The sequence below is a fragment of the Centroberyx gerrardi genome, chromosome 17 (genome assembly GCF_048128805.1).
Source record: "Centroberyx gerrardi isolate f3 chromosome 17, fCenGer3.hap1.cur.20231027, whole genome shotgun sequence".
Lineage (NCBI taxonomy): Eukaryota > Metazoa > Chordata > Actinopteri > Beryciformes > Berycidae > Centroberyx > Centroberyx gerrardi.
Window position 1 is genome coordinate 307316 of NC_136013.1, and position 14279 is coordinate 321594.

The 14279-nt window shown below is 45.7% G+C and overlaps 1 protein-coding gene across 1 annotated transcript in view; it reads left to right on the top strand.

Annotated features, from left to right (window-relative positions):
• Positions 1–14279, top strand: part of tyro3 (TYRO3 protein tyrosine kinase) — a 42546-nt gene that overhangs the window by 1747 nt on the left and 26520 nt on the right. The window contains 5 exon segments of the mRNA XM_078289604.1: positions 3657–3840; positions 7937–8037; positions 9739–9909; positions 9999–10809; positions 13146–13228. Of these exon segments, the coding sequence (XP_078145730.1) occupies positions 3657–3840; positions 7937–8037; positions 9739–9909; positions 9999–10809; positions 13146–13228 (1350 nt within the window).

The window sequence follows — 14279 nt, forward strand, 5'->3', positions numbered from 1 at the left end:
CAGAAATCTGTACAAGAATATGGTCATTGATATTTGTCTTCTGGCCGCCTGGTGTGTGTGTGTGTGTGTGTGTGTGTGTGTGTGTGTGTGTGTGTGAGAGTGTGTGTGAGTGTGTGTGTGTGTGTGTGTGTGTGTGAGCAGCTGCAGCACAACAGACAGCAGGACAGACGGCTCTTCAGTCTGAACGCAGAGTGAATTACAGCTGAATTTAAAGAAACGTTTTGGCGTTGTTGTTAAAAAACCTCACTTCTGATTGGCCAGTGAGGTCGTTCTGAGGTGTGTTGTTTCTGTGTTTTTTCGTCCAATCACATCGCTCCGCGGTCTGGTGCCAAAACAAAACATTCGGACAGATCTGGACCAGACTCTGAACCGCAGCTCAAACCTGCTGCTCTGTTTACTGACTGACTGACTGACTGGTTTACTGACTGACTGACTGTTTAACTGACTGACTGTTTAACTGACTGGTTTACTGACTGACTGACTGACTGTTTAACTGACTGACTGACTGTTTAACTGACTGACTGACTGACTGACTGTTTAACTGACTGACTGGTTAACTGACTGACTGTTTAACTGACTGACTATTTAACTGACTGACTGACTGTTTAACTGACTGACTATTTAACTGACTGACTGACTGACTGTTTAACTGACTGGTTTACTGACTGACTGACTGACTGTTTAACTGACTGACTGTTTAACTGACTGACTGGTTAACTGACTGGTTTACTGACTGACTGACTGGTTAACTGACTGACTGTTTAACTGACTGGTTTACTGACTGACTGACTGACTGTTTAACTGACTGACTGTTTAACTGACTGACTGTTTAACTGACTGTTTAACTGACTGACTGGTTAACTGACTGGTTTACTGACTGACTGACTGACTGGTTAACTGACTGACTGTTTAACTGACTGACTGACTGTTTAACTGACTGACTGACTGACTGACTGTTTAACTGACTGACTGTTTAACTGACTGACTGGTTAACTGACTGGTTTACTGACTGACTGACTGACTGGTTAACTGACTGACTGTTTAACTGACTGACTGACTGTTTAACTGACTGACTGACTGACTGACTGACTGACTGACTGTTTAACTGACTGACTGTTTAACTGACTGACTGGTTTACTGACTGACTGACTGACTGGTTAACTGACTGACTGTTTAACTGACTGACTGACTGTTTAACTGACTGACTGACTGACTGTTTGACTGACTGGTTTACTGACTGACTGGAAGCTTCTCTTACTCACGGTGATGTCATCAGAGCGTGCGCCTAATGATGACATCACCGCCCCTGGAGAGCTTAGTGTTTGTGAGCAGAATGTGAGATTTTATTTCCACCGGCCTTTTCTTCATTTTTTTTAGTTATTATATTTTTACTGTAGTTTTTCTCGGGTGTTCTGTCGTTCTTCTCTTTTCTTCTCTTCTCTTCTCTTCTCTTCTCTTCTCTTCTCTTCTTCTATCCCTCTTTTTCATGGTGTTATGACTCCCTCTGTTCCCTCGTTGTTTTGTTTTCTCTGCTTTTCATTTTGTGAAGCTCTTTGTAACTCTCTGTCTTGAGCTGCTGTAGAAATAAAGTTTACTGACTAACCTGATGATGTCATCAGTGGAAGGAACCGTCATGACGACTCTTGATGATGTCATCAGTGGAAGGAACTGTCACGACGACTCTTGATGATGTCATCAGTGGAAGGAACTGACACGACCATCCAGTCTTGTTTTTGTCAAATTGGATTTTTTTTTTTTTTTTCACGTTAAGCGACAACCAGCTGATGGTCGATGGTTGATGATGTCACCTGTGACAGGAAGTGAGACCTGATTGGGGCTGATGGATGATGATTGGGGCTAATGGATGATGATGATGATGATGATGATGATGATGATGATGTCATCTCCCTCTGTGATGTTCACATCATGTAGGAAAGCGAAGGACACAACTGACCTGCAAGGATATTATGATATGAGGAAATATTAGATAGGAATATGTTTTTTTTTGTTAAATCTTATTATTTTATATGGAAAATTTTATATTCATAAATGTAAATGGTCAGGAGAAATCCCCATATTTGTTGCATTCAAAGTAGAATTACATTATTATTTTAAGTTGCTGCAAAATATAAAAAATAGAAAAGCAAGAAAAACTGTACATGTATGTGAAGCCTTGTGTTTTTTATTTAACGTCACGTGTGTCCAATGTTTAATTTTTGTTTCCATTTTTTCTTTTTTATTCATTGATTTTATTTCATTTGACAAAAGAAAGGAAGACGCAGACTCCATGTTGCTGTCTGTGCTCTTTAAATAAAGATATTGAAAAAAAAACAGATCATGTAGGAAAGCCTTCCCAGCATGCATCTGCTGACTTTGCATCAGCCGTTATCAGGACGGGAAGAACAGAGGGGCTGATGGGAACTGAACCTCCAGACTCTCCGTGTGTGTCAGCAGCTGGAGGTCCGGACTGAGCCGGATCCTTACTGTCGGTTACTGACTCCGGATTCAGTTGGCGACCGTGCGTTTATGTTAGATAGACCATCCAACTCCTTTATCACCACAGAGGAGAGGGAGTCCTGCTGTGCATCATGTGGACCTTTAACTTCTTTCTTCTTCTCACTGTGAAATTTACAGCAAATACATTTTATTCAGTTTGACACAAATCTCCACTCCAGTGCAGGCTGGTGAAGCAGCTGGCAACATGCAGCGCTCAGATTCCTGTTCTGTGGGAATAATAACTTCATAACACTGAAACACTGCTCAGCTGCTGCAGGAGGTTCAGGAGAAACCAGCTGCAGGTTTTGATTCTCTAGAAAAAAAATCCTTTATTTTACATTTTACATGAGATGAAAAGTTCAGCAGCGAAACACGTCGTTCACCCCGAAACCTTTAGATATGATAGAAAAGAGATAAATGATGATATTGAATTATCACCCAGACCGAGTTCACATTAATATCCAGTTACACATGAAGAGAAAGAAGACGATCTGCTTCTCTCCTGATACGATTCAATAAGTGATCGATACAACCAGGATACCATGTGATCAATAAAAGTTCAGTGACAACAAAGTCTGACTGTGCAGAATTCTGTTTATTTCTGAGACTCAAATCTTTCTAGCGATGCCATTGGCTGCTAGAATGTAAACAACAATTTAAAAATGTCATTACAAAGTGACAATAATATAATTTGGATGGAGAGCTTGTGAAACTGATGGTCAAGAGTCTCATTAGTGATTACTACAGCAGAATAACATGGAGCTGATATCACCATTCATGTTCCTGACAGCAGAATAACATGGAGCTGATATCACCATTCATGTTCCTGACAGCAGAATAACATGGAGCTGATATCACCATTCATGTTCCTGACAGCAGAATAACATGGAGCTGATATCACCATTCATGTTCCTGACAGCAGAATAACATGGAGCTGATATCACCATTCATGTTCCTGACAGCAGAATAACATGGAGCTGATATCACCATTCATGTTCCTGACAGCAGAATAACATGGAGCTGATATCACCATTCATGTTCCTGACAGCAGAATAACATGGAGCTGATATCACCATTCATGTTCCTGACACAACAGATGGACTGACATGTTTTGTATTGAGATGTATTCCTCATCAGTGTCCCCCCCCCCCCCCCCCCAGGTGTGTGGTTCACTAAACACCCGGTGAACCAGACGGTGTCGCAGGGGAACCAGGCTCGGCTGGGGTGTGCGGTTCAGGGCCTCAGTGAGCCGGACATCGTCTGGATGAAGGACGGAGACAAACTGTACAGCACCGACCAGATGTTCATCACTCTGGGAGAGCAGCACTGGGAGACCTACCACAGGTATACACACACACACACACACACACACACACTATCACAGGTACACACACACACACACACACACTGCCACAAACCCAAGATGCTGCTCCTGACTCTACATTAAAAGAGAAGATCCAGATGTTTGTTCTTCATCTCCCTCCTTCAGTCTGGATCTGGAAGAGGTTAACTGGTCTGGTGTGTCATCTACTGGTCTGGTCTGGTCTCCTCTCTTCTCCTCCTCTCTTCTCCTCTCTCCTCTCCTCCTCTCCTCTCTTCTCCTCCTCCCCTCTATCCTCTCTTCTCCTCTCCTCTCCTCCTCTCTTCTCCTCTCCTCTCTTCTCCTCCTCTCTTCTCTCTCCTCTCCTCTCTTCTCTTCTCCTCTCCTCTCCTCTCTTCTCCTCCTCTCCTCCTCTCCTCTCCTCTCCTCTCCTCCTCTCTCCTCTCCTCTCTTCTCTTCTCCTCTCCTCTCCTCTCCTCTCCTCTCCTCTCCTCTCCTCTCCTCTCCTCTCTTCTCCTCTCTCCTCTCTTCCTACTTTCTAGAAAGTCTCAGTTCAGTTTTCTGTCCTGTTCCTCAGCTGGAGCTGGTTCAGATCCACAGGGAGGCGAGGGTCATCAGCCCCAGGGGCCTCTGGGTAAAAGCTTGTTTAAGAGCTGATGTAGGATCAGTTCTCTCTTCCTCAGACTCTTTAGCAGCCAGAATGAAGCCTGAGAAACTGATCCCAGACCTGACACTGATCCCAGACCTGCTCACTGATCTGAGGAGCGAGCGGCTAATCGGCTTTAGGAGAGTTGGATTCCTGGAAGGGAACAGAGGGGCAGAATAACAGAACAAGAGTCTGTGAGATATTTATAGTAGGTGATAATTAATATTCTATGATGTTATGAATCCCGAGTCCCTACCAGGTCCAGACCCTGACCTCTGACCTCTGACCTCTGACCCGCCTGTGGAGGAGGGCAACGGAAAGACTATTTCCCTACAGAGAGCAATAGAGGAGCAGATTCTTCTTCCTCTTCTCTTCTTCTTCTACTACTTCTATTTCCTCCACTTCTTTCACTTCTTCTTCTTCTTCTTCTTCTTCTTCTTCCTCTGAGCAGAAAATAGCAAAGTCAGAATGCAGATCAGTGAAAAAGAGTGGAAAAGAAGAAAAGAAGACAAGGAAGCCAAACATCAGAACGGATCAGATCAGACTTCACCATAACAAACCTGACTTCACCATAACAGATCTGACTTCACCATAACAGATCTGACTTCACCATAACAGATCTGACTTCACCATAACAGATCTGACTTCACCATAACAGATCTGACTTCACCATAACAGATCTGACTTCACCATAACAAACCTGACTTCACCATAACAAACCTGACTTCACCATAACAAACCTGACTTCACAACAGTTAAACTCACTGCTGGAGGTTTCAGGACTCTGGATGGAGTTCCTCGGAGCGGCCGGCCGGACGGACGAAGGCGTCACTAAATGCTGTTTGCAGTCGGCTCAGTTGGCAGAAGCTGCTGAATTCACCAGAATCCAAGTGACCCAGTTGGAAACAGGTTTCAGAGTACTTGGGGAGAAAGTGATGGAGCTTCAACAGTAGATCTGTTCTGGAGGAATTCTGAACCAAAACACAGAATGTCCACTGAAGATCCCAGAGAGCAGTAAAACAGCACAGGGTACAGGTACAGGTACAGGGTAAAGGGTACAGGGTACAGGTACAGGGCACAGGTTACAGGGTACAGGGTACAGGTACAGGGTACAGGGTACAGGGTACAGGTACAGGGTACAGGGTACAGGGTATGGTTACAGGGTACAGGGTATGGTTACAGGTTACAGGTTACAGGGTACAGGTTACAGGGTACAGGTTACAGGGTACAGGTTACAGGGTACAGGTTACAGGGTACAGGGTATGGTTACAGGTTACAGGGTACAGGTTACAGGGTACAGGTTACAGGGTACAGGGTACAGGGTACAGGGTATGGTTACAGGGTACAGGTTACAGGGTACAGGTACAGGGTACAGGGTACAGGGTATGGTTACAGGGTACAGGGTATGGTTACAGGTTACAGGTTACAGGGTACAGGTTACAGGGTACAGGGTACAGGTTACAGGGTACAGGGTATGGTTACAGGTTACAGGGTACAGGTTACAGGGTACAGGGTACAGGGTACAGGTTACAGTGAAGACAGAAGACAGGAGGTTTATCAAAGAGCACAAACCAGCTACTGAGTCTTCATCACAGCATCTGGCTCTCTGTGTGTTCTGATGGTTGTGCGCTCTACTGAAACTGCCATCTGCTATTGGCTGATCTGTGGTGATGATGTCACCTATAGAGTACAGCAGGAGCACGTTCAATCGCCCCAAAACCTAGCAAACAGGAGGTTTAAAAGGAAACGGTAGTGCGTTGAACATCCTGTTGGAAAATGTTTGTTACTGGTTCTTATTGGCTGAGGAGGAGATTCTGTGGATCCGTGTGACAGGCGTTTGTACGCAGCCAATGAAAATGCAGAATCACCCCGAACTGGATCAAACATGCAAGGTTTGAATACGGCCCAGGTGGTGACATCATCACCTGGCACCAAAGATCAGCCAATAACAGATGGCCATTTCAGTAGCATGCTTTGTCCATGCTGCAGTTCAGCATGTGATCGTCCGTCAGTTATAATCCTCATCCGTCACTTCAGGGCTCAACAGTGTTTCTGTTTGTTGTCCAGTAAGCTGCAGGAATGTGTCAGAAAGACTGTTAGTAATGTACAGCTGCTGTCTGGACGCAAACATGCGTCCTACCTCAGCTCCTAGTTCCCTAATGTCTTTCCCTGTCACTTTAGTTTCTGAGCTGGATCAGAACTGACCTCGGCCCTCCTGTCCGCCGCATGCTGTCTCTCTGTCCTTTCTGTCTTATTTTCTGTTTTCTCTTGATATTGTTACTGCCCATGATCCTGTCTCTGTTTTGCACCTATTCTCCGCTCAGCCGTCCTGGGTGGGGATCCCTCTGTGCCTCGCCCCGCCCAAGGTTTCTAACAGTTTTTTCTCCTACCAAGGTTTTTCCTGGGAGTTTTTCCTTGTGTGCAGTGAGGCTCTCAGGCTGCTGGAGCCTGAAGGCTCGGCTGTAGAACAGCTGGCTGTTTGTTGGTCTTGTCTCTCTTGTGCTCTTCGCTGTTTGTCTTATATCATTTTGTTCACAACTGATTTCTGATCAGTTAGATCTAGTTAGGCTCGTTCTCTGTAAAATCCTCTGAGACAGGCTGTGATGAAGGACTGTAGAAATAAACAAACTTGAACTTGATTTCACTGTGGGTTCCTCTGTTACTCTGAACCTTCAGCCTGGTTGTACTGTGGGTTCTGGACTGTGTTCTGGTTCCACTGACTTAGATTGAAAGTGATGAGATTTGTTCCAGCAGACGACTGAATTTAAATTCTGTTTTCTGAATTTGTATGGAATGATTGAATTTATTGAAGTTGAAACTGATTATAGAAATCAAACTCATGATGCTTTTACCAAGTTTTTATCCTATTAAAACCATATTGCATTGAAAAGTCCTAGATATTTAGTTTTCTTTAAGATATTAAATTGATACTGGACTCTTGATTTGTTCTGACTTGACTTGCTGTTCTACATTTAGACTTGAGACTTGACATTAATGACTTGGACCTGACTTGGACTTGACTTGGTAATCTACATTTAGACTTGAGACTTGACTTGAGACTCAAGCAAAGTTGACTTGGTCACTCCTCTAACATGTCGTTATTCAACACCAACACTCATGTTATCAGGGAGGAATGTAGTTTGAGATAAGACATGACATCACTGGGCTCCAGGTGGAGTAAAGTCTCTGGACTCTGAGTGGAGCATGAGGTCGCTGCTCCACAGTGAGGTGTGAGGTGGATCCTCCAGTGTCGTTTCTTGACTGTGTTCTGGTTCCAGTATGAGTTCTAATGCTGTGTTCTGGTTCCAGTTGTGGTTCTTACCCTGTGGTTCTGTTTATAGTTTGACTTCTGAGCCTTTGGTTCTGGTTGTAGATCAGTTCTAACCCTGTGTTTCTGGTTCCAGTCTTGTTTCTGGACTGCCCTCTGGTTCCAGTTTGGGTTTTGGGTTCTAACGCTGTGTTTCTGGTTGCAGTGTGAAGTCGGTCCAGCAGCAGGATGCGGGTCAGTACTGGTGCGAGGTGGAGTTCCATGGCCTGACGTTCTCCTCAGAACCAGCCTGGATCACTGTGGAAGGTAACGACATCCGACACGTTCTCCTTCCCCTCTAGAACCCTGTTCAGACCGGGTTAGTTTTATGAAATCATCACTGCAGCCAGAGGTGGAAATATACTAAAATATTATACTGCAGTAGAAGTACTGTTACTCTGCTGATATTTTACTGCAGTAGAAGTAAAAGTTCTGGTGTAAAAATGTCCTTCAGTAAAAGTAAAAAGTGTGTGATTTAAAATGTCGTCAGAGTAAAAGTTCCTGAGTTCCTCTTTAGAACAGAGAACGTTGTTAGCTGTGATCTTTTCCATGTGATTCTAACAGGAGAGAGGTCAGAGTTCAAACTAGATTCTTTTCACTGGAAACATTAGAAACGACAAAATAAAGTGCAGAAACAAAGTAAAGTCAGATTCCTCTTCTCACTGTGAATGGATCCACAGTTTGTCAGTTTCTGTTGATCCAGTTTCTGTTGCTGATGGAGAGACACAATCTGTTCTGTGATGGATGGATTTAAAATGGACTGAAGGACAAAACTGCAGGAGAGATGGACTGAAGGGAAAGTCAAATACTGACTTATAAAATACTCAAAAAAGTACACAAAAAAGCGACTTACAGTAACTGGAATAAACAATACTTCACTCTTGAGTCCTGTCAGGATCTGTCATGTCAGTAAGTCCCGCCTCCTTTCCCTCATGTTAAATTTCCAGTAAAACCTCAGGTGAGACTCGTCCGTCCCTCAGGTTGTTGTCGGTCCTGTTTCAGTTTTTTTTGGCTCTCTGTTGTTGTTGGAGCATGTTGATGTTCTGTGGAAGCTGGTGTGATGCAAGAAGACTCTCCCGTCTCTGTGATGTTGGACACTGATGACAGATCTCTTATCCACTAACTTTACAGTCCTGTCCTGTGTTAACAGCTAATCCTGTCCAAATATAGCTGAAGTCTAAATGCTTTGCTCTCAATAGAATCACCATCGACTCTCAGAGCAGGAAACGAACTTTTGTTTTTCCCACGGCGCCGCCGAGGGCGTCACACGGGAAATTCATTCATGATCAACGCTGGTCTCTCCTCTCCTGCTCCCTCTCTCTCTCCTCTCTCCTCTCTCTCTCCTCTCTCCTCCCTCTCTCCTCTCTCCTCCCTCTCTCCTCTCCTGCTGCATCACTGTCCCCCCCCCCCACCTCCCCCCATCTGGGCTTTTATCCGTCTCATATTCTCTCATATTATTGCGTTACCCATCGACTGGTTTTCTTTCCTCTCATCTCTTCAGTTCTCTCAGTCCGTCTCAGGTTGTTTCCTCTCCTCCTTCCTCTGTCATTAGTTCCTTCTCTTCCGTTCTCTCTCTCCCTCTCTCTTTCTGTCTCTCTCTCTCTCTCTCTCTCTCTCTCTCTGTCTGAAGCTTCATATCAACTTTAGCTTCTGCAGCTGATGACTGGAGAATATTTTGGCCTATCAGCAATATGAAAACATTACATTTAATCCAGAATTTCTGCTGTAGTTATAAATAGTAAATGTGGTGATAAAACATGGAACAACTGCGATAAAATAATTTTGCTCCTCAACTCGTTGAAATTCGTAATCCAAAAATTGAATTTGTACAGCTCAACTAAAAGAAAAACAATAAAGACAATAACCCAAGTGGGCTGATAGAAGTACCTCACCGATAAAATAAAATGATATGATGTATACAAAGGAAACAGCAATAACCCCCCCCCCCCCCCCCCCCGCTGTCCCCAGGCGTCCCTCACTTCCTGCAGGAGCCGCAGGACGTGGCCACGTTCCCCGCCGCTCCCTTCAACCTGACCTGCGCCGCCGTCGGCCCGCCTGAGCCGGTGGAGGTGCTGTGGTGGCTGGGGGGGGCGCAGGAGGGGGAGCCCCGCCCCTCGCCCTCCGTCCTGCAAGTCCCAGGTAAGACAGTCCGCCGCTGCTGTCGGGGAAACCAGACCCACTAGACCCACCAGACCCACTAGACCCACTAGACCCACCAGACCCACCAGACCCACTAGACCCACCAGACCCACTAGACCCACTAGACGAACTAGACCCACTAGACCCACCAGACCCACTAGACCCACTAGACCCACCAGACGAACCAGACCCACTAGACCCACCAGACGAACTAGACCCACTAGACCCACTAGACCCACCAGACCCACCAGACGAACCAGACCCACCAGACCCACTAGACCCACCAGACCCACTAGACCCACTAGACCCACCAGACGAACTAGACCCACTAGACCCACTAGACCCACCAGACCCACTAGACCCACTAGACCCACCAGACGAACCAGACCCACTAGACCCACCAGACGAACTAGACCCACTAGACCCACTAGACCCACCAGACCCACCAGACGAACCAGACCCACCAGACCCACTAGACCCACCAGACCCACTAGACCCACTAGACCCACCAGACGAACTAGACCCACTAGACCCACTAGACCCACCAGACCCACTAGACCCACTAGACCCACCAGACGAACCAGACCCACTAGACCCACCAGACCCACCAGACGAACCAGACCCACCAGACCCACTAGACCCACCAGACCCACTAGACCCACTAGACCCACCAGACGAACTAGACCCACTAGACCCACTAGACCCACCAGACCCACTAGACCCACTAGACCCACCAGACGAACCAGACCCACTAGACCCACCAGACGAACTAGACCCACTAGACCCACCAGACGAACCAGACCCACTAGACCCACCAGACGAACCAGACCCACTAGACCCACTAGACCCACTAGACCCACCAGACCCACTAGACCCACTAGACCCACCAGACGAACTAGAGCGGAACTAGGGCGGTCTTCATTGTGGTCCCGGTGGGTCTAGTGGGTCTGGTGGGTCTAGTGGGTCTGGTGGGTCTAGACCCACTAGACCCACCAGACCCACTAGACCCACCGGGACGATGGGCGGTCTTCATTGTGGTCCCGGACTCTTCTGTACAAAACGACTCACCAAGCGTTCGAGGTTTCAAAGCTTCGCTCTGCCTCCAGGTCTGTGTCATGTGTTTAGAGGTTAAAGGTTAATGTTGATTTTTTCATACAGACTGCCACTCAAAGTGCTTTACATGAAATAGGTTGATTAAAGGGTAACTTGGGTATTTTTCAACCTGGACCCTATTTTCCCATCTTTTTGTGTCTAAGTGACTAAAGGGGACAACAGTTTTTGAAGCTGGTCCAGTATTGAGCGAGATCGCTTCAGCCGGCAGCCGTGAAACGAGCTGCGATGTAATCTGACGGGACAAATCACACCGTCAGTGTACGTCCACTAAAAGTTCTTGTTTTACTGACAGGCTCAGAGTGTTATTATAAGTGTCTGACACATTATGGAAAGAACCCTACAGAGAAATGAAACGTAAAGTACATAAAGTTACATAAAAAAAAAAAAGGCAGAGAAACGTCTAATGTCTAAGTCTTTTGTTTTCCCAAAAGCAGCTTTCAGGAGTCTGAAGCTAATGCTCGCTCACTGATGATGTCGACTCTACGCTGCCACACACACACTTCACACAGCCCTTCAGAATAAAAGTCCTTCAGCAATATACTAAAGCCTGTGAGAGAGAAGGAGTGCACACGATACTTTGAGGGTTAAGAAACCAGTAAAATAAACTTTCCTGTCGTTCAGAACTCTTCTTGTTTGCGATGTTTTGAGAAAATGAAAGACTTTTCTGGAACTTTGATGGTAACGTTTCCCCAAGACCCGGGGGAGGAGGGACAGTTTGAACCACGGAGCCGTCTGGAAAGCCAGACAGAGGTGAAACGCTCGGTGGGTCGATCAGTACAGGCGTGTTCGGGACGCCGCGATGACGAACAAGTCAACAAAACGCTGCAGGCCTCCAGCGCTCCACACAGTTACTCTACTGTTTCCAACCTCAGAAGATCCTGATGAAGACCTGCTGGGGTTGGAAAATACTTTAATAAATATGTGGAAAGAAAGGAAGGTAATGTTGTCACGGTAATGGAAATTTCAATACTACTTTGATACCGCTGCAAGAGACTGAATTAGATATTTAATTTGATAAACATTCAGACCAAATCCGTTTAGCAAGCTGAAGTTCAGTTTCAGTGTCGTGAAGCTGGAGGTCAGAACAGTTAACAGAAGAAGAAGAGGGAGGATTTGAATAGTTAACAGAAGAAGAGGGAGGATTTGAATAGTTAACAGAAGAAGAAGAGGGAGGATTTGAACAGTTAACAGAAGAAGAAGAGGGAGGATTTGAATAGTTAACAGAAGAAGAAGAGGGAGGATTTGAATAGTTAACAGAAGAAGAAGAGGGAGGATTTGAACAGTTAACAGAAGAAGAAGAGGGAGGATTTGAACAGTTAACAGAAGAAGAGGCAGAAGAAAAATAATCTCATCTACATTGGTGCATTTTTTTTAAATTATAGATTATTATATATGATGATTATACAGATTATTCCCTCTGCCTGACCAACCTGTTCTCTGCTATAATCAACATCAGAATGAGTCAGATATGACTCATATCAGTTTCCCTCCTGCACTGTGTGTGTGTGTGTGTGTGTGTGTGTGTGTGTGTGTGTCTTACAGTATTTACAGTACAGTCTCTGTCACCAGGCTGAGTCATGCATTTCACAGAAGTTATTGCTTTATTGTATTCTGGTTATGATCACACACACACACACACACACACACACACACACACACACACACACACAGCTGACAGTGAGTGTGAGCGTTGGAATTAAACTAAAGGTCAGTCCCAGCGGGTGGAGCTGAGAGAGGACAGATGACTGAAGGACGATGTGTGTAGTTTGTGTAGTTTAACAGTTCTGGGTCTGATTTATGTTCAAATTAAATCTGAACTTGAGTCATTTGACCTTTGACCTTTTGAAAAACACAGAAACTAGCTGCTGCTTCACTCTGCAGGTCAGGAGAGAAGGGAGGAAGGAGGGAAGGGAGGAAGGAGAGAAGGGAGGAAGGAGAGAAGGGAGGAGGAAGGGAAGGGAGGAGGAAGGGAAGGGAGGAGGAAGGGAAGGGAGGAAGGAGAGAAGGGAGGAAGGAGGGAAGGGAGGAAGGAGAGAAGGGAGGAGGAAGGGAAGGACACCAAACATGAAATGATCTCTGTGTGAGATGTCGATGGAAACGGATCCTCCACATCTTTCCTCCAGCCAGGAGGAAAAGCCCGGAGTGGACAGTGATGTCACAGGCTCCCAGAGGGCCGAGCGGCTCCAGCCTGTCACCGTCCGCTCCTGCTCCTCCTCCTCCTGCTGCTGTGTGTGTGTGTGTGTGTGTGTGTGTGTGTGTGTGCGCGCGCACATTTATAGATTATATGTTGTTGGCATGTTAATGTGTTGAAATGAATCAGAATGACTAACAAGACTGAAGGTCACCATACCATCTCACACACACACACACACACACACACACATACATAACCACACTCTTAAACACACACACACACACACACACACACTCACATAAAGATCTTGTGGTTTTCTCTCTAATGGATTTTTTTTTGTTTTCTATAAATGGACCAATCCACTAGACTTGAGGAATAGGAACTGGGTGTACTATACACTGACATTATATGCACACACACACACACACATATATACATACACACAGCTTCCTGTCAGTGTGTAGGATTATCTTCCAGGAAGCAGCAGCCGGTTAAAGGAACATTCACCCCAAAGTCAAAGCTGGACTCGGTGAATAAAGTGATTTCAGTCCTGATTGTGATTCTGAGATGAGGTGAAATGTCCCTTTAAAACAGGACAGGCAGGTTGGAGCCGTCCTGCAGGTCCAGGCAGGTTCCTCAGGAGGAACACACACTTCAGAACCACAAATATAGATGACAACAAGAACAACGCACTTATTATTTTCTCCACAGTTCACTGCCTGTTAAACCTCACTGTCAGTCCCAGATGACTCTCAGCCGCAAAGAGACGAATCTGCTTCCTTTTTAACAACAAATTAGCGCTATTATTATATTATTAGTATTAGCACACATCAGGCATCGTACAGTTAAATCCCCTGACGACAGACCGGCTCCTCCCTCAGCCCCTCGGGGTCCTGAGGGACTGAGCATTACATTTCTCCATCATTAACTGCAGAGGTCTTGAAGAGAGCTGAAGCCGTCCTCCGACCCGCTCCAGACTCGCTTTTTAAATGTGTTTGAACTTCCTGTCTGCTCTGCAGCACCTCGTCACAGACCTGCTAGAGTCCACTTCAAACCCCCGTGAAGAAGAGCAGTCTAGATCACTCCATAATTAGTAATTACAGGCCAATCTTCCTCCGCTCAG